This window comes from Doryrhamphus excisus, chromosome 2, assembly GCF_030265055.1.
Source record: "Doryrhamphus excisus isolate RoL2022-K1 chromosome 2, RoL_Dexc_1.0, whole genome shotgun sequence".
NCBI lineage: Eukaryota > Metazoa > Chordata > Actinopteri > Syngnathiformes > Syngnathidae > Doryrhamphus > Doryrhamphus excisus.
In genome coordinates, this window is record NC_080467.1 from 24,451,766 (window position 1) to 24,473,585 (window position 21,820).

The 21,820-nt window shown below is 42.4% G+C and overlaps 1 protein-coding gene across 2 annotated transcripts in view; it reads right to left on the bottom strand.

Moving 5' to 3' along the window:
* The window catches only part of slit3 (slit homolog 3 (Drosophila)), a 262,158-nt gene that overhangs the window by 219,786 nt on the left and 20,552 nt on the right, over positions 1-21,820 (bottom strand). For both annotated transcript variants that reach the window (XM_058048416.1, XM_058048425.1), the window contains 2 exons: positions 9,582-9,653; positions 5,018-5,089 (listed from right to left, as the gene is read on the bottom strand). In XM_058048416.1, coding sequence (XP_057904399.1) covers positions 5,018-5,089; positions 9,582-9,653 — 144 coding nt within the window. The remainder of the gene's footprint in view (positions 1-5,017; positions 5,090-9,581; positions 9,654-21,820) is intronic.

The following is a 21,820-nucleotide window of genomic DNA, read 5'->3' on the forward strand; positions in this document are numbered from 1 at the left end:
CAGTTTTGCGGTTTGGTTAAAACTGTTTACATCGGTAGCGGAACGTTTAGGTACGCATCGCTACATGTAACGTTTGTACTCTTAGATATGTTGAGTATAGTTTACAGAGCATTTATTTTACCACAATAAAGCCACCTTTGAAATACAAGTTTTTGTTTTTATGCGCTACACAAATACCCTCACCGCACTGAACACAACGATGACATGAGAAGACTTTGTCATCCTCCCGTGTCCCAGCATGCCAACCAAGCAGACAACAAGGTAACATGAGCTTCATTGCTGGAGGAAAAGAATGATGGCCACTTGGTAACATAGCATAGTCTCATAGTAAAGGAGGCCTCACATACATGCAGGGTGACTCATCTTCTGTGTGGTTATAAAAGGGAAGATTCTTGAGGAGCGTGTAGGTGCTTCAGATGCTCATACCGTGCATTTTTTCATGAGTCTTCATTAAAACATCCAGGAACTTATCCGACTCACTGCCTTACTGCTCGTGTGTGTGTCTACTCCGTGCAAATGTTGGGTGAAATGACTGCACACAGTCAAACCCGCAGACTCCAGTCCACCATCCATCTATATCAGCAGCGCCATTTTTGGCTGAAACCCCCCCCTGCCGAGCACCCAGTGGGGCGTCAGATCCTTCACCATCCATCACCCCTTCATTCAAAGATGACCTCCCCCGGTCCTCATCATTAATCATCAGCACACTGTATCCTATAAAGGGGCCATAGTAACGTTTCAGCGTCTATCTCAGCAGGATCCAAGACCGGGCGAAAACTTTTATCTGGCCTGATAGCTGCCGCAGTATTTTCCCTTCCAGCTTGTCCTTCCCCACCGTTTTCCAAACCTCAGACCACAGCGCTTCAACAGGAGGATTGAGAGGTAATTCCTATCACACTGCCATCATTTAACTTCCAGCCGAGGGTGGAGGGAAAGGTTAGAAACCCGAAAACCAGAAATCCACCAACTGCAACTCTTTGTTTCCTTCCATCCAAACCTCCCGCTGTGTCTTTGCTTTTGCTTCCAGATCTTCCACAAATCTTAGCTTTTCTTCCACGGAGGATTTACTTGTAGAATTTTCAACCCATTAACATCTTTTTGACAGGAGTTGACTTCAATTTAGTCTTTGGTGATGCAGTTTTGCTATGAAAAGCCAAAATTGGAGATACTGGACATTGGCTTTATTATCGATATCTTATATACCAATATCGTCCAGCGCTTCATGTAACGAATTAATACATGATACTTCTTTTACTGTGATGTATTTCACAAATAAATGCTGTGAAATGATGATGAAATGTTAGGAGAAAAATAAACACATGTATGATGTAGTGCTGATTTCCGATATCAGACGATACTCATATTTGGAATATTGGTATAGTATTAAAAGTTGACAAGTTGCATCGGGGAACACCTGAGAAAAAGAAAAAAAAATGACACCAATTTGCTGATGCTATCAGTCGGTCGAAATGACCAAACATTACGAGTCATGACGTACTGTATTTTCCGGACTATAAATCGCACTTGAACCAGTCATGATGTGCTATATATATCACTATATTGACACTTACTATGGTACCCATTATGTCATTGTATGGTCATAAGTACGAGGTGCATTATTAAAAAAACTGTATTATGGAAAGCAGGAAGTGAACAAATGTAACAGTTACTGATTGTAAAAGTACCAGATGGAGGGGTAGGATTTAATAAGCTTTGCTTCTTCCTACTCCTTTTGAACATGTGGAACATAACAAAACACAACTATAGTCACATTTATACTCTTTTTATTTACAACATATTGCGCAACTGCAGGGTCTTGAGACACATGCTAACTCGCAAACTAGAGAGTTAGCGACCTAAACGGTAGCCTTCAAGTTATTTCCTTTAAACTTAAATAGCCAAAAACTTACCACTTCCACACGGATAGGGAGGATAACTATTAACAGTTATTTAACCTTTAACATGAACATGAATCAAACGTAATCATTTTTTCTGGGTACATGATACCATACAGCATCCATATCAAACTTGCGCGGGCCGCACTAACATTAAACTTTCATATCAAGGCGGGGGGCAAATGTGGCCCGCAGGACACTAGTTTGAGACCCCTGATCTAAACCCTACCAACTGTGTTTTTTGTACACGAAATCTCCACAGCAGACAAACTGTTAAAAATCGCAAAAATATCTATAGTGGAAATGTTGGAGAAACACATGGACAAACAACGATGAATCAATTCCACGGTTTCACCCCAGGTTTTATGACCTGTATTCTTTCCGCGGCAGCGTCGGGCGCTCATAGCTAACCCCCCCCCCACCATGGGATACAGATAATATCTACAATCACCGTCAAGTAAATTTTCCATTTTTTCTATACTTCTTTCATCCATTTTGTTTATTTTTCACTTGACACAATTGATGGAGGGAGTACTCCATGGTAACGTTCAACACGGGTGTGTTGACTTTATGCCTCTACTATACATGTTTGATGTGGGTGTCATTATTAGTCTGTTTATTTAGTGCAAATTGGCAGGCCTGCACTAAGTCATCTGCTACTTTCCTAATTTCCAAGAGATCATAAAAGACTATTTCAATGTACTCATTGTGCACATTCATGCTTTGCCCGAAAAAAAAAAACACGGGCTGGATAAAAGGCACTGTAAAATGGGAGCAAAAGATGGGAAAAGTGGAAAGAAAGAAAATAAAGGGCAGTAGAAGCAGTCCAGACACTGTAATTTAGTTTGTGCTGATGGCAAAGTCGGGATATAAAGAACATGAAATTTATAATGTTAAGTTTGGAAGCCTGCTCTCCCTTTTCCACTCTCTTGCCGAGCTCTGTTCGAGTCCTACTGGGATCCATATTTGACCAGTGACAAATGGAGGCCTTTCCAGTTCAATTAGGGGTTTTAAGGGAACGGCAAGCCAGGCAGCCGAGGAAATAAGACTGTCACTCACCAAGAACAAGACGGCCGAAATGTAAACACAGCGAACGCACGTGAAAGTGCGCGCGAGAGAGACGATTGGACTGCTGTGCGATTTGGAAGCCGCAATTGACGTAAATGACAGTTCTTTTTTCCCCGCCGTAACGGTCAGGTTTGCCGCCTGCAGCAGTACATCACACCTCACCGCAAATATACGACGCGCGACGTTGGTGAGGCCAGAGTTTTGGTCTTTCTGGGGCCTTTCCCGCTAACGCCAGGGATCCGTTGGATGAAGCGCTGAGACGGATATAAATCAGTGCATGAAAGCAACTTCCATGTATTTGAATTTACAGCTCTGCTTTAGAAACAGGTTTTTAGAATAAAAGTTGTCAAAAGGAGACTTACCGTGTTTTGTTTGGGTTGAAGTAGATAATATAATAGGACACCTTTGAGTCTGCATATTTGGAACTAGAAAACGGCAGTTATCAATCAAAAGCAACATGCTAGGAAATTGGAAAATAATCCCTGAAAGGCTGGGGATGAAATTTGTGAGCATGTGGGGCGGAGTAGAGGGTGGGCGATATGGACCTTAGCATGGATCACAATATTTGGAGCATCACAATATGAAGATGTGATTCAATTCATCCAAGTCTTGTATAAAAAATATATATAACTTTTCCAACAATGTTTAATGCCTGTGTTTGTCATTAAGGAAGAGTTTTTTTTGTTTGTTTACTTTTAAATGTATTTTATTTTAACAACTATCTGTTTTTTTATTGTTGGACTGTTATTGTACACATTTTCTTTTCTATTTTACCCATTTCATTCTACTCTTGTTATTTTTAATGTTTTTAATGAAAAACATTTTCCTGCTTCCTCCATGTTTGTTTTTCATTTGACCACTTTTTAAAACATTAAAAAAAAATAAAATAAAATTATATATTTTCCTTTAACAATGCAGGTCTGTGCTTCTAAAATGATGTATTTTTTAAATGATGTAAGTTTACCCCCCCCCCCCCCAAAAAAAAAAATTCTTGTTGAAAAACATCTTTTGCCTCTTAAATTTATGGCTGTATTTTTTTTTTATTTTTGCTGTTTGTTTTTTTTTTCTTTAATTTAAACTACTTAAACTTTCTTCTTGTAACTGTGCATCTTTGAATATTACGAGTTTCCATATTTTTATTCCCATAATATGATAATAATAATAATATTAGTAATAATAATAGTAATAATAATAGTAGTAATAATAATATGTCTATCTATCTAATAGTAATAATATAATAATAATAATAATAATAATAATAATAATAATAATAATTTTGTTAGGTGTTATTATATTAGGACTTTTAAAAATTCTATTTTTGCCTTTACTATTTCATGGAACTTTCCCTCATAATATGACAGCGTTAATTCTCATAAAATTTTGAATTTTTCTTGTTAGATTGAATTTTTTTTCTCGAAATATTTTGACTTCATTCTTGGAAAATGACTGCTGATTTTTCCAGTTTTGCCGCTGCTGTAGAAATTCAACAATTGAACTCAATGATTTTTACATCGACATTTTCAATTGTAGGAAAAAGTGGTCTCTTGTCTCCTAACAAACGTTTCAAAGTGGAAACAACAGAGGTGAGAAGTTTAACATCCCAGTGATGGTATTTCCTTTTCCTTCCCCGACCACTCCCTACTCAAGGATAGACACTATATCACTATCATGCAGGCATGCACACACACACACACACGCCTACATATATAATCAAAAATGATTGCAGACACACACACACACACACACACACACAATCAAAAGCGCCACAAAAAATGTAAACAGCTATAATGTCTGCTTGAACGTTCCCTCCCATGTGACTTCTGGGGATAAAACAAAAAGAGACAGCAGAGGAACCTGTGGGATGTCTGACCTTAGCGTACACTCCCAACACTCCATATTTCCCATGCAAAAAAAAATGAATTCCAAGCAAAACATCCCCCCTCCCAAAGTCGTCACACAACACGGAGGCCACAGTGTCACATGGTGCAGCACTCCAAACTTTCGTCCAAAAAGCATGAAGCGCCTCTATAAAGGTTCCACGCAGGTGTACTTACAGTCTGCCGAGTTTGGGGTTGGACTGGAAAAGGAGTTCTGGAAGAACAGTCAGTTTGTTCCTGTTCAGGCGTCTGAAACGCAAGAAATGGGAGAAATGAATATGAATATGTAAACAATATCACAATGGACAAACACCACACAGCCTAGAGAAAAGATGGGAGAATATCCAATGGGAATACATGATTGAGATTCCAGCTCAAGGCTTCTTAGTAACATCGTGATGGGTTCAAGGGTCAGATTCATGGGAGACGGGAGGTTTCCTGTGATCATGACCCTCGGGTTATCAAGGTTACGTGCGTGTTTCATGTGTAGGTTATCTCCATGCAACCTTTTAAATCCAGTTATCACTAGCATGATTACCAAAACAGAAGGTTAGCTTCTTCAATGGATGACAATATAAGAGTTTGAATATACGTTTAAAGGAGAACTGCACTTTTTGTCCATCATTCATCCATTATGTCATTGTATGGTCATATCACCTGGTACTTCGGTATGGGACAAAAAATTAAAAAAATAAAAAATTAAAAAATTAAAAAATTAAAAAATTAAAAAATTAAAAAATTAAAAAATTAAAAAATTAAAAAATTAAAAAATTAAAAAATTAAAAAATTAAAAAATTAAAAAAATTAAAAAAATAAAAATAAAAATTAATAAATTAAAAAATTTAAAAAAAACTTTAACTATATTAGGAAAGCAGGAAGTGAACAAATGTAACAGTTAGTGATTGTAAAAGTACCAGATGGAGGGGTAGGATTTAATAAGCTTTGCTTCTTCCTACTCCTTTTGGACATGTGGAACTGTGAACTGATTATGTGATGCATTCAATTGTAATCTGATGCATGTTCAAATGAAATTAAACCATTACCATTACCATATTGCACGTGATTGAAGTGAATCTGCAATACTCATTATTAGAGTATCATACAGTCATCCCTCGTTTATCACGATTGATTGCCCTCAGACCTGACTACAATAGGTGAATTTTCCGCAAAGTACGATTCCACATTGATGAATGGAATATTTTCATAATTTGAGCAATCTGTAATCTGATGCATGTTCAAATGAAATTAAACCATTACCATTACCATTCACAATCCTTATGTGAAACATGAACACATCTAACCAAGGTTGCATGGTATTGTTTTTTAAAGGGACGGTGTATGTGTAGGCGTGTTAGAGGCACAAGGATGCTAAAGTTCACAGGGTCACAAAGTAGAATTCGCAGCGGAGAAGACACAGACACTGACCTTTGAACCTGTGTGATTCCGATAACAAGACCCTGACTTTCACCCCCGTGTTGGAAAGGGATTCCAAGAAGACATGCAATATTTGACTAAATGATTACTATCTTCTTGTTCGAATGTGAAAATGGACATTAAATCCAATAAGTGTGTTCTGCCAATCAGGAAGTAGTCAAATTGTGTTACAAGTCAATTGTACACAACGTGGCTTCTGGCTCTTGTGATGTATGTGATTTATGTTATATTCACGTGTGGACAATGATGGATGCCCTCGCCCAGGGAGAAGACAAGATAAGCTCCATCTTTTTCCATTAAGGCGCCATAAATCATGCGTCCTCGTCACCCGTCACCTTTAACCCCCCGGCAGGCATCGCATCAGAGGGGCTGTCGGCGAGGGATTATAATTACCAATTCGGTTAGAATTAAAGAACAGGACTTTGGCTCAACTTCCAGGTTATAAAGTGTGTGTTTGGTTTGCATATAATTCATCATGGTTGCTGTCAATGTAAAAAACATGTTTTAATTGAAAGAACATGCATGCTATGCCCTCTGGGCTCTTGCTTCCGTGAACTCTGACCCCCCCTCCCGACACAGCACATTTAAAAAAGCTTTTAAAGTGAGACTTACCCATCACCTCCGCTCCTGCCTGACCCCTCGCCCTGCCCGTGCTATTGGACGTTCAATCTCCATTGACGTACACATGTTACTGCCACTCAGCGATGTCCACCTGACATTCACCTACTCCACTTTAGATCTGAAGCCCCGATTCCATCAAAATGTCAATCAAAGCTTGGACTTGGACTTTCCTCGACGATATACGGTCCAAGATGGCGGTTTTAGGTGTGCACGGTCTGCATGACTTAATCATTGAAGAATCAACTTCGCAAAACCAACTCAGAGGTTATTTTCAACTTGCAGTGACTCAGAGGTCCTTTGGTAATGGGGTCAATGAGCTAAGCTAACCAATTAGCTCATTATGTGTGTTTTTATAAAGTTTCTGCAAAAGGAACAGGCTGTAATTAGTTATTCTTCTGAGGTAGCGAGTCGTTTTCTCAAAAAATAAGACCATTTGAGTAAAAAAAAAAGAACCAAAGTGAGTTTTGTTATGAGATCGTAGCTTCATCAGTAGGATATAATCATTATCCAAGCTTAGAAAAAACACTTTTTAATGATGATTATATTGTAATTGTCATAGAAAGTAATTATGGAACCCATTTGGTGTTATACTTGTCGTACTGTAAGTTGATCAGCAGTATTCAGGCTGTCTGGGCTCTATTACCACTATTACAACATTGGTTCTGTTTCTGTTGTGTTGTACAACACACTTGTTAATAAATGATCCAATTGCTCCAAGAATCCAAACTGCATCCCCGCCATATAAATTTCTGTTTTCTAGAAATGATCTATTTTTTAAAATTAGGCGTGCCTTCCCGCAAGTGTTCAAACCCTGCCATCCGTCCGGCTCATAAACACGTGTCTGAGCATGTTTGTTTTTGCGTGTGTGCTGATTTTAGACTTTAAAAGGTCCCTATACAAGTGACTTTTAATGATGTTCTAACATATGTGGACGTGGGAGCCTGTTTATGAGCGCCATCTCCCTCGGTTGTTTGCTCCACTTTTCAGAGAAACGCTTGCTTTTGAAGGCTCCGCTTTTCATGATGTCATGAAGTTGAAAGACCTCTTTCCAGCAGGCTTCGCTACACATCGTAAAATCCAGCTTGTGGGATTGCCAACCATCACTTTGCTACTGTTTTTTTCTTCAGTGAATTGGCGAACCTAGCATGATGTTGCTGTTCAAATGGAATCCAATGTTTACAGTGTAGCTCACATATGTATATACGTATGCTATATGTTGCTAATGTTTGCGTCATTGTTGTATGTGATATATGGCATCTATGAAGTTGGACAGTGTAGACTAGTCCCTCTGTCATCACAGTTAATTGTGAATTACAGCATAGAAACCCTGTTTACGAATTTCTAATAAATTTTTTTTATATTATTAGAGCCCTCCAGATATAAACTAACACCCCTATGGTCACCTTTACACTCATATTACCCAATATAGTAGACATGAGAGTAACATACATAAGATTTGTGCTTGAGTGTGTTGCTATAAATGTGTTCCTTAGGGGAGTAGAGTGAGTGGCGGACTGGATGGGATGTCGGGCATTGAGTTTCTGCTTGTTGCTTGTGTTGCTAATGTGTTTGCGTCCTCCTCTGCCACTCCTTAATGTTACATTGTTGTATGTGATATATGGCATCTATGAACTCGGTCATCACAGTTAATTGTGAATTACAGCATAGAAACCCTGTTGACAAACTTCTAATACATTTTTTTATATTATTAGAGCCCTCCAGACATGAACTAACACCCCTATGGTCACCTTTACACTCATATTATCCAATATAGTAATGTTTACTATATTGGAGAGTAACATACATAAGATTTGTGCTTGAGTATGTTGCTATAAATGTGTTCCCCAGGGGAGTAGAGTGAGTGCCGGGCAGGACGGGATGTCGGGCATTGAGTTTCCTCTTTCCGTGGGTTACGGCTGAAAGAGTAGACTTTCTTTTATGAGGGATTATTGTCAATTATTGCAATTAAAGCCTGTTGTTCCGATGATCAAGTCTGGTGTTTGTGTGTCTCAAACATGACAATAACATTACTGATACCTTTTTACTAGTCAATTGCTGTCTTTGAATGAGTCTTGTGAATGTTTTATACTTGTATTTTGGTTAATTTAGCCATCATGGTTGATAATGGGGCGAGTGGTTAGCACTCAGGCCACACAGCTAGGAGACCCAAGTTTAATTCCACCCTCGGTCATCTCTGTGTGGAGTTTGCATGTTCTCCCCGTGGGCTTTGTCCAGGTACTCCGGTTTCCTCCCACACATGCTAGGTTAATTGGCGACTTAAAATTGTCCATAGGTATGAATGTGAGTGTGAATGGTTGTTTGTCTATATGTGCCCTGTGATTGGCTGGCCACCAGTCCAGGGTGTACCCCGCCTCTCGCCTGAAAACAGCTGGGATAGGCTCCAGCACCCCCTCGTGAAGATAAGCGGTAGAAAATGTTGTATTAATGGTTGATAAAAGGCAAAAACATCTTGAAAATTGCAGAGTTTTGTGTATGTTTTGACTAATAACAGCATGATTTATATATATATTTTTTGTTGTTGTTGTTGTTGTTTTGTTTGGGGTTTTTTTTTAACACCCATGATGGAGTCAAGTCACAAAATTCAAACCAGGAAGTGGTAAAGGATGACAAATACTATAATTACTTTTACATGCATGATATATTTGAGTGACAATTATTCTCTTACAGTCTTTCCAGCAGTCGCAGGTCTTGGAAGGCTCCTCTCTCGATGACACTGATTTGGTTGTCCTCGAGATGACTGCAGTTAACACACACAAAGAACACAACACCATGGTGAGATTTATGTTCCTACACAAAAAAAAACTACAAAAAAAGAACATGGGTACCGTAGTCATCACTGGACAAACAAAACATTAGAGTGCTTAAAAAAAATGAATCAAACATGACTAAATCTTTAAAAAAAATGGTTTAATCTTGCAAATCTTTTAAGCCAATAAAGCCAAAATACACAGAAAATCAACCCATCTTCGTCATCTCTTTTATCACTTGGCATGGACTACAATTCTTTCCTCAGGTTGACGGAGATAAAGACTTGAGAAAAAAAAAAACACCAATCGCTTCCTCATTTAATCTCATCAACATCATTTACAGTCCTGTCTTTATCAATCTGGGATGTTTAAAGAAGCGTACAGCTGGATGTTCTCCACCCTGGCGGATAGAAAGCCTTAGAGGAAACTGAATCACGGTGATTTCATTTGATAAATCATCATTTGGAAAAGACCTAAGATGTTCTTTGATTGGTCTGCGTCTCAACAGATGTGTGCGAGGGTTCTTAAAAAGAAAACAACATTCTATGTTTATTAAATGCGGTGATGTCACCCTTGTAGAACACTCCCTTTCACCATGTTCCACTAAACAAGTCCAACATTAAAAAGAGGTGCTTTCACCTGCGGTCCAACATGTTGGGAATTACTCATTCCCGACCGCAATCTGGAGCTAATCTTTTGGCCGTGAGGCTGCCAAAGATGTGCCAAGTGTTGCACGTAGACACCAGGACTCACACTGCACCATTAAAATGTTTCTGATAACACAACTGGCCCACAATCGGCCCTTTAAAATGTAAGAAATGATACATAACGTGGTCTTGATGTCTTTATATAATATTCATCCGGGTCATGATTCCAGGCAACTGGACCCCCCTTATTGAAGATGTTTCACCTTTAACCCAAAATTCATTCATTTTCTACCGCTTATCCTCACGAGGGTCGTGGGGGTGCTGGAGCCTATCCCAGCTGTCTTCGGTCGAGAGGCGGGGTACACCCTGGACTGGTGGCCAGCCAATCACAGGGCACATATAGACATGAAGACTGTGAAGAATGAAGATCGGCTGCTAAAATGTAATAAACCGTTCTCATTGGTTGTTAAATACAGGAACTCCATATCTCTGAAACAAGCTCATGAAATATAAATAAATATTTTCAATGGTTAAAAATAGTACTACATTAATAGAAATATGGTACATAATTGTAAATAAAATATACAGTAATCCACAATAACATGATAGGTTCAACAAAATTAAAAGTAGTAGAAATAAATGTGACTAATTACTGCCATGATGCGACCAATTAAACAATAACAAAAAGTATTTCAAAGTATATACTGTATGTATAATAAAATACTAACCTATAAAATTAGCTAAATCTCTGGTTCATGTTAATTTTTTACAGCATATTAAAAATGAAAATATTAAAAACAAGAAATTTAAAAGACTATATATATGTATTGCAACTTTTGTAGCAAAAGTTAAAAAACATTTAATGATATATATTCACTATATTTTATATATTTTTGTACATGTATTGTTTTTGTACATTGTATTATTATGGAAAAAATTAGAATATCACAATGTAAGCAATTTAATTTAATTTAATTTATTCATTCATTCATTTTCTACCGCTTTTCCTCACAAGGGTCACGGGGGTGCTGGAGCCTATCCCAGCTGTCTTCGGTCGAGAGGCGGGGTACACCCTGGACTGGTGGCCAGCCAATCACAGGGCACATATAGACAAACAACCATTCACACTCACATTCATACCTATGGACAATTTGGAGTGGCCAATTAACCTAGCATGTTTTTGGAATGTGGGAGGAAACCGGAGTACCCGGAGAAAACCCACGCATGCACGGGGAGAACATGCAAACTCCACACAGAGATGGCCGAGGATGGGATTGAACCCGGGTCTCCTAGCTGTGAGGTCTGCGCGTTAACCACACAACCGCCGTGCAGCCCCCAAAATAATTCTTCAGTTCTTCATCTTTTTAAGTGTAGAGTCTCCCCTTGGGACATCGTGTTGTTGTTGTTGTTGCCGGGCGTGGCTAGTGACTCACCATCCTACAAAACAATACATTAATTAGGCCTTCCTTGTGGCAAAACAACTTGTATGTGGCCATGAGAAAATCTTTGGGGGACATAATGGAGGTCAATTCTATCAAACAGCAGTCCTCCATATCCAGAATTTAGGCCCATTCCACATGGGAACCCATCTACATCCAGATTCATCTACCTCTGCATGCGCTTTCAAATGTGGACACTCGGCTATCTGTGTGAAACTCATTACACTCATCAGCGGTATTAAGGCGCCTCATCGCTATCACAACATTGGTTCTGTTGCTGCTGTGTTGGGCATTGTACTTGTTCATAAATGATGACGCAGCATATAGTATAATGTGTGTGGGCTGCACGGTGGACGAGTGGTTAGCGCGTAGGACTCGCAGCTAGGAGACCTGAGTTCAACTCCACCCTCGGCCATCTCTGTGTGGAGTTTGCATGTTCTCCCCGTGCATGCGTGGGTTTTCTCCGGGTACTCCGGTTTCCTCCCACATTCCAAAAACATGCTAGGTTAATTAGCCACTCCAAATTGTCCATAGGTATGAATGTGAGTGTGAATGGTTGTTTGTCTATATGTGCCCTGTGATTGGCTGGCCACCAGTCCAGGGTGTACCCCGCCTTATGTCTGAAGACAGCTGGGATAGGCTCCAGCACCCCTGCGACCCTCGTGAGGATAAGCGATAGAAAATGCATTTCATCCTATTCTGGATTTTTTATTTTATTTTATTTTATGTTTTTATTCAACTCAGTATTCAGTATTCAAACGGCATTCAAATCCGCTCCCGAATTTGGCGTGAATTTTGAAACTTTTGATTGGTTTTCATTTCCCATAATGCATTTCATCCCATCCTGAATCACCTTTGAAATGCTATGAATGAAATAACAGTTGTTTTATTCCTTTTAAACTTGTATTGGTACTTATTTGTATATTTCTTAGCTACCTTTTCAGTGTTAAGTTGCTGTGTGATGATTTTAGTAAGATGACACCATGAGTGTTATATCGAGTAATGAAGTCCAACTATGGAGAGTAAAATAATGCATATCATTCATGACCACCAGCAACAAAACACATTGTACACAACAATCATACACAACCGTTTGTAATAATTGCCAACAAAAGTGATGATTACACTATAGCTACATTAAAGTAGGCTGGGACGGGAGATAAAAAAAGTCCCATTCAAGTTGTATCTCTTGACTGGTAAAGTATGTGTGTAGCCTATGTAGTTAGTGTGCAGCATGTGTGCGTACTTGCAAGAGTCGGCTAGTACTTTCTCAGACTATCTCCACTTCCACAAACCATCTCCTCGCCAATTTGAAGAGATTTACAGTGGGGAAATGTCACAGCAGTTTCTCACCAACCACATGAAACAAACCACCAACCAATCATGCTCACACACACACACACACACACACTATACGCATATATACACACACACTAGCTCCTCATCATTGAGTCTATCCAGTGCACATGTACAGCCTATACAAAAATGGGTTTCAGTCTCAAGTTGTCACATCGGCCAACTTGAGCTCCCAAAGCCGCAGTGGTCAACAAATGTGCTTACAAATGAAAACACACACATGCATCGACTTATTTCCACTTCCAAGCCCAGTTTGTGCAGCAAAGGAGTGTATTTTTATCTGCCGCTCGGCCGAGGAGTGAGCCTGTGTGATTATAGTTATTATAGGGCCTCACACACACACGCGCACACACACACACACAATACACTGACAAAGGCCTACAGTCATCGCAGACATACAACCTTTGACCTTTTTAACACAACATGGCTCATGTGTTTATTAAAATGTACTTGAAAATTCATTAAGGAGGCGTGATGCTGTAAGGAGGCGTGATGCTGTAATCTCGCGAGAGGGTACGTGACGCGCGCAGGTCAGACAAGCGGAATACAGCGCTCCCAAACAATCTTAACTATTCAAACATCCGCAAAGTATCCTTAGATATAAACCAACATATTTAACTGCTGGAAAAGTTACAGTTCACAAAAAACAAACCTGGAAGATCTGGAGGAGTACATCGACGGTTGCTTCGATAGTATCGTCATGGGCAAGTCGGGCAAGTCACCCAAGACGCCGAACTCCAAGCGTAGCCGTCCTGAGGACTCCCCTGGGGAAACGTCGCCACCAGGCACAGACATCAAGGACATCCTCGATTCCATCGACAAGAGGCTGATTTTCTTGGACGGCCGCCTGGCTCTTGTCGAGGTACTCCATAAAGAATTTCAGGCCATCCGTGAGTCTCTGGACTTCAGCCAAAAACAAATAATCTCCTTGGTGACGGAGAACGCAACCCTCCGTGAATCGGTGAAGTCCCTCACCGACGGAGTTTCACAACTCCGCCAGGAAAACAAGTCCATGAAGGAAACGATCTTGGACCTTCAGGCTCGAAGCATGAGGGACAACCTCGTCTTTGCAGGAATTCCGGAGAAATCCGAGGAAGACCCGGAGGAATCCGTAAGGGCCTTCATGGCGCAACGGCTCAAGCTCCCGGCTGACGTCATCGGGGACATCACCTTCCATCGCATCCACCGCCTGGGAGCCAAGAAGCCAGAAAATACAAGACCGAGACCCATCGTGGCAAAATTTGAACACTTCAAGCAGAAGGAGCAGGTGAAAGGCCGAGGCCGAGAACTGAAGGGGACGGACTTCAGCGTGAACGACCAGTTCCCAAGGGAGATCCTCGACAGACGCCGTCGCCTGTTCCCTATCCGAAAAAAGTTCATCAACGAGGGGTGCCGAGCTGTCATCACAGTGGACAAACTCTTTGTTAATGGACAGCTATACCGCGATCGTGAAATTACACCATGGCTGTATTAATCATTCTAACATGGTAACTGAATATGCTTGGTAAGGTAAGGTAACGTCCTACTTTTTCATAGTTACATGATAAAGGTTCGTATATTATAACGCGCTCATCCTCGTTAACGCCTGCACTCTGCCTTCAAATTACTCCCCATTTTTCTCCCTTGCATGTCACCTCATTCCTTTCCTCCCTGTCTTGCACACTTTCTCACTGTCTTTCCCCTCTTTCACTCACTTATATTCCTGTTTGTCACTTGTCTGTTTTCTGTACCAGCATGTCTATACAGTTCACACACACTCACATAATCACAAACCCGCAAATACAAACATTGTACATAAAGACACACATCCATGTACACAGGTGGCTCGTACTGTACATCTGACACATAAACCTACAACACTGCCACTTACACACACGCATATCTCACACATGCATACTCCAACATTACACCTTCACTAGTCAGATCAGGAGGACTACATTATAATATGCCCATGTGCACTTTAAGCATATATGTAATAGTATATGCTTACACTACCTACAGGCACATATACTTCACACTTGCACATATATACACACACATATCATCATAAGCTAGTCTAGGATGTCCTCACTGCAATTTGTCACTTGGAATGTCAGGGGAGTCGGGTCTCGAGAAAAAAGACAAAAAATGTTTAACCATCTAAAGAATATCCAAGCAGACATTGTCTTATTGCAAGAGACTCACATCTCCAATGCAGCTGCCCATACATTTCACTCACCACAGTTTCCACACATATACCTAGCAAACTACAACTCCAAACAGAGGGGCGTAGCCATTTTAATTAGCCGGAGGGTCAATTTTACACTGCTCAACAATACTATAGACATAGAAGGTAGATATATAATAATCAACATATTGGTGGACAATGTTAAATTTTGCATTGCCAACATATATGGCCCTAATGTTGATGACCCCTCTTTCTTTCACACCTTTTTTTCTTCTCTCTCTGCACACCTGGATTCAAGCTTGATCTTGGGAGGGGACTTCAACTTGGTATTTAATCCAGATTTAGATAGGTCTAGCCCAGCTGGGGGACATCGTGAGTCTCAAGCAACAACAACACTGAAAAAATATATGTCTGATTTTGGTCTTTGTGATGCTTGGCGCTCTTATCACCCTACTCACAGAGAATATACGTATTTCTCACCAGTGCACCACACGTACTCCCGAATTGACTACTTCTTAACAAGTAGCTCAATCTTATCTGACATATCAAATATTCACATACACCCTATCATTATTAGTGATCACGCACCAGTCTCTCTCTTTCTCACTAACCAAACCACAAGTACACCTACTAAATGCTGGAGATTTAATACATCATTGCTTAAAGACCCAGACTTTTTAAACGACTTTGAGAGAGAGTGGACAATGTTTTTAGATTTTAATGACCAACCGGGAACCTCGGCTTGTGTTCTCTGGGAGACAGCAAAAGTAGTAATGCGCGGGAAAATTATCTCCTACTCATCATATAAGAAAAAGAAAGAAAGATTATTGGAATTGGAATTGGAGGAAAAAATTAAACTCCTTGAAACCGCTTATGCAAATTCACAGGATGAGAATACTCTGAATAATCTTAGAAAATTGAAATTAGATTTAAAAGAAATTACTGATAAGAAAATTCAGTTCCAATTACAAAGACTACGTTTGGAGAAGTTTGAACATGCCAATAAATCTGGAAAATTCTTAGCTAACCAACTAAAACTCAATAAAGAAAAAAACTCTATCTCCTCCATTAGAAACTCAGAAGGTAACATCACTCACCTTCCGGAGGAAATTAATTCAGTCTTTAGGGACTTTTATAAAAGACTATACACACCTCAGATTAACCCTTCTGATCCAGACATTGAAACATTTCTAAGTACCATAGAATTACCAAAATTAGAAAAAAATCAGGTGACAACCCTGGACTTACCCATTTCACTAACAGATCTTTATGATGCTCTACAGGAAATGCCAAATAACAAGGCACCAGGACCGGACGGGTTTCCTGCCGAATTTTATAAAACATTCTGGTCACTGCTAGCCCCAGTTTTTTTTAAAATGGTTCAGGAAATAAAAGAAAATGCACGCCTACCCCCATATATGAATTCTGCTACAATCAGTCTTTTGCTAAAATCAGAAAAGGACCCAACATTACCTTCCAGTTATCGTCCAATTTCACTTATTAATGCGGATCTTAAAATAATATGCAAAGTATTAGCTAGAAGACTGGAAAAAGTTACCCCTCATATAATACATCCCGATCAATCAGGATTTATCAAGGGGAGACACTCAGTTAGCAATGTACGCCGCTTAACCAATCTGATTGATCACTCTATCATCCATAATTTGGAAACCACAATCGTCTCACTAGACGCTGAAAAGGCATTCGACAGAGTTAACTGGAAATTTCTCTTTGCAACCCTACAGAAATTTGGCTTTGGCGAGTCATTTAGAACGTGGATCCAAATATTATATAGCATCCCAAAGGCCTCCGTTCGAACCAATAATCTGATCTCTCCAGAATTCACTTTACAAAGAGGTACTAGGCAAGGTTGTCCACTCTCCCCCTCATTGTTTGCTATCTTTATTGAACCTCTTGCAGCTGCTATTCGACAACATGGAAATATTAAAGGGATCCAGACAACAAATGTTCATCATAAGATAAGCCTTTATGCTGATGATGTGTTACTCTTCCTAAAAAACTCACACTTCTCACTTCACCAAGCTATCACACTCATCAATAACTTTAGCACCTTCTCGGACTACTCTATTAACTGGTCTAAATCCATAGTATTGCCCATTAATTTCGTTTTCCAGAGCACCCCCTCTATACCACTGCGTTCAGGGAATATCAGGTATTTGGGCATCAACATTTCCTCCAATCTGTCAGACCTGATCAGCTTGAATTATACCCCACTGTTGAAATCGATTGAGGATGATCTTGAACGTTGGAGAACTTTGCCGATCTCTCTTATGGGCAGAGTGTCCACTGTGAAAATGATGATATTACCAAGGATCAATTATCTGTTCTCTATGATCCCAACCAAACCATCTATAACTTGGTTTAAGTCATTAGACTCATATATAAATAAATTTCTTTGGAAAAATAAGCCAGCACGAATAAGCCTAAAAACATTACAAAAATCTAAAGAATGTGGGGGCTTAGAACTGCCAAATTTCTCCAATTACTTCCTGGCAAATAGGCTACAGTATATCTTAAAATGGATAAAACCTAACCCCTTGGATCAGTTATGGCTAGACATTGAACAATCATTTAGCCAAGAAATCCCCATCTTTAACTTACCTTTCATAAGTCAAATCCTTAGGAAACACGATTGTTTTAAAAGCATAAATATTAAAACCACTCTGACAGCTTGGTGGGAATTTTTAAAAATAACCAGGTCCTCGCTCAATCCTTGCCAGTACACTCCGATCTGGAATAACCCTGATATATTGCTTAAAAAAAAAACCTTGGATTTTACAACATGGCATGACAAAGGAATAAGTTGCTTGGAAAATATCATAAGGGGGGGAAAGTTTGTGTCATTCACTTACCTTGTTACACAGTATGGGTTAAGCCAGAATACATTTCTTGAATACTCACAAATTAAATCCATAATTAGAGCTAGGTTTCGTAACATATCTTGGGAAAGCTATCCCACCATTGACCAATTCTTAAACATATCCGCTCCCCAAACATTATCCAAGTTGTACATTCTTTTGTCAAAGTGTGACAACACCGTTGGGGTCCCAGTCTCCAAATGGAACCTAGATTTATCTACAAGCTGTGACCCTGAGTTCTGGAAGCAAATATGCCTTAATTCGTTCCGTTTAATAAAAAATCCCAACCTACAGTTGGTTCAGTTCAAAACCATTCATAGAGTACACTACACAGGGCAGAGAATGTTTAAAATGGGTCTAAGCGACTCCAACATCTGTGTATACTGCCCAGATCATGTAGTAGATGATTATTTACACTCCATGTGGGCATGTGCCCCCATTAGTAATTTCTGGCAAGCAGTGTGCGAGGACCTTTCTTTGGCACTTGGGACCTCTATTCCTTCCTCACCTGTATTATGCTTGTTGGGTGATCTTTCTACAGTCAACGTAGAAACAAATCACACACAACTCCTCATCACAGCGTTAAGCATTGCCAAGAAAACCATTCTTATCAATTGGAAATCCAAAAAAAAACTGAACATAGCCTCTTACAAAAATCTTCTGTTAGATCATATAGCAATTGAGAGAATGTCTGCTGAATCCAAAGAACAACTGTCAGAATTTCAATCTATATGGGCTCCAATAATTAATCTCTTAAATTAATCTCTTTTTGTAATTCTCGAAGGGCTGAGTGTGCCTGTCTCTGCCCCTGGCGGTCTCGTTCCTCTGGCTTGGGGCATGGTCTTGGTCGCCGGGTTGCCCTGGCGTCTGGGGGGTGAGCGGGTGGGTGCCGTGTATCTCTGTCCCTTCCTGCTGGGCTGACCCCCTGGAGGTTCAGGTGGGGGTTGGTGGGGGGCTGTCCGGATCTGGGGATGGGGCGTGGGTGGGGTGGTGGTGGTCGTCCCGGGGGTGGTGCAGGCCGTCCCTCGGGGTGGTGGGTAGACGGGGAGCCGCATCCTGTGGGTGGTGGGCGCCTGCTGCTGCTGGGGGGGGCCTGTGTGCGTCCGGTGGCGCTGGTTCCTCCGCGGCCTCCCTCGCCCCTGGGGGTGGGCCGGGTTTGCCCTGGGTGCTCTGGCCTGGCTACTGTGTGGGACCGTGGGGTGTGGGCATGGGAGGCTTTGGCCCTGCCCTTGGTGTGGGCACGGGTGGTTATACCCCGCTGCCCTTGCAGAGCCTTCCCTCTTAGGTATGTACATGGCTATATATGTGTGTGTGTAGGTATGCATGTATATATTTATTATTATCATATCTAAAATAGTTAAAAGATCTAAATTATTAGAAAATATATTTTATATAAATTATTATATATTAAGTATCAATAGTAGTATCATTATTATACATACATAACTATCAATAAATATTATTATTATTACTATTATTGTTATTACTATTATTGTTATTATTATTGTTATTATTATTATTATTATTATTACTACTATTATTATTATGGTTACTATTATTATTATTATTATCAATTACTTTACTTTATTCTTATTTATTTATTTATTTATTTATTATTATATTTTTTTTATTATTTTTATTCTCAATTTTAATTTTTGTGTATGGTAGGTGTATGGCCCCGGGTGGGGCGCCTGGTAAGCTCATACGGGAGGGGGGGTCTCGTTTGTGCAGCTTGGGCTCTGGGTGGGGAGGTGCGGTGCTGGGGTGGGGCATTACCTGCTTCCCTCCCTTCGGTGGAGGGATGGCTGGGTTGTGGTGGATGTGGGGCGGGCGGGTGGGGGGCTGGCTGTGGGTGCGTGGGTAGCGGGGCGGATAGCGGTGGGGGTGGTGCTCTGCGCGGCGTGGGCCGGGATTAGCGGGGGGCTTGCTTGGGGGGCGGGGTGGTGGGCTCTGGGTCGTGGGGGGGCCTCGACCAAGGGTTGGGGGGTGGGGCTGGCCGGTGGCTCACGGGCGGGTTGTCTGGTTGGCCCCTTCTGTCTCCGGTCTGGTGGCGGTCTTCCCGCCTCCGGGGTGTCCTACTTGGCGGGTCCGTGGGTGGATGGGAGATATGGTGGAGACGGGTCGGCGCTGTGGTGGAGGGTGGGACTGGGGGGGGCATTCACCTTTTGCGGCTGTTGGGGTATCGTCTGCCTGGTGGGCTCTGCTGCCTGGTGTGTGTGTCTCTATCCCGCCCTGGCACTCTTGGCTCACGAGCCCGGGGGGTGGGGTTGGGCTCTTCCCCATGCGGGTCCCGGTTCTCCTGCGGTCTCTGTGGTGTCACTCCCTGGGCTGCCATGGTGACGGATGTGTTGCCGGGGCGCGGTTCCTGCTGTTCTGGTGGTTGTAGGAGCAGCCTCGGGGCGTGTGGTTTGTCCGCGGCTCCTGGTGGTCCGGGGGTGGCATAGCTGGCTCAATCTCTGGTGGGGCCCTCCGGGGGGGAGCTGGCGGGCCGGACTGGCCGCCACGATGGGCTGGGTGGGGCCCGTGGTTGGTCCTGTGGCCCAGGGCTTGCTCCGGGCGGCTGGCTTGCCCGGCTCGGTTGGCCGGTAGTGCGGGGTGGGCGTGTGTGGGGCCCCGATCCTCCCTGCTGCACTGCACCACCTCACATACATGTAGGACTTTGGGGGGTGGCCTGCAACTGGTTTTGCCGGGGGCGAAGGGTTTCCTTGCGGATGCCCTTTTGTCCTCGGCATTCCTCTGGCTGGTCACCCTTCAATTTTAACCGCACCTTAGACACTCAGTTCTGGGGGGGGTCTGGGCAGGCAGGGGACCCACCATTGCTCAGCTTCCTTCCACACACACACACACATACACATACACCACACACATAGGTCAGCCCTATGGGACAGGCCTATTTTTAATTGCACTATCTACACAATACCATCTTCACACACACAGGTGTAGCGGGCTGGACCGGAGAGCCTACTGCCTGCCCCCGCGATTGGCCCGCTGGCTGCTGGGGCTTGGCGGCTCGCTCGGGGTGCCCTGGGCTGCAGGATATTTTGGTCTGGTCTGCCTGGCCTTCCTGGGGGTCCCGCTGGAACCAGCTGACGCCGGGGCTTGCCCTGGTGTCATGGTTGGCGCTACCTCCCTGGATCTGTCCTGGGTCGCGGGCGCCAACGTGCCCCTGGGGGGGCGTTCACCGGCCTCCAGGCAGTGGGGTCCGCGCTGCTGGTGGCCTGAAGTCTACGGTGGTGGCTTGGGGTTGTTGCGCTGTGGTGGCTGCTGCGGGGACCGGGCTGTGTGTTGGGAGGGGACCTGATCCTGCTCGTGGGTACGGGGGCCGGGGTGGCGTGTGGGGATGGGGAGCATGCTCCTCGGGGTGGGGTCTGCTGGGGGGGCGGTGCTCTTTCGGGCGTTTGGGTGTCTGCTGCCACTGGTCCTATGCTCTGCCGCATCGCTGTCCCTGTCTTTGCCCATCCCCAGTCTTGCCTTAGGGCTCGTCGTGGACGGTTCTCCGGTATGTGGGTGGAGCGCTGCTGGTTCTGGGGGCGGGGGGGGCTGGCCCTCCCGGTGGATGGTGGGGTCCTTCGGGGGCCTTGCGCTGGTCTTAACTCCTCGGCTCTGGTGCGTGGCCTCCCCGTGACTTGGAGCTATGGCTCTCCCTCACGGGGGTGAGCTGCCCGGTGG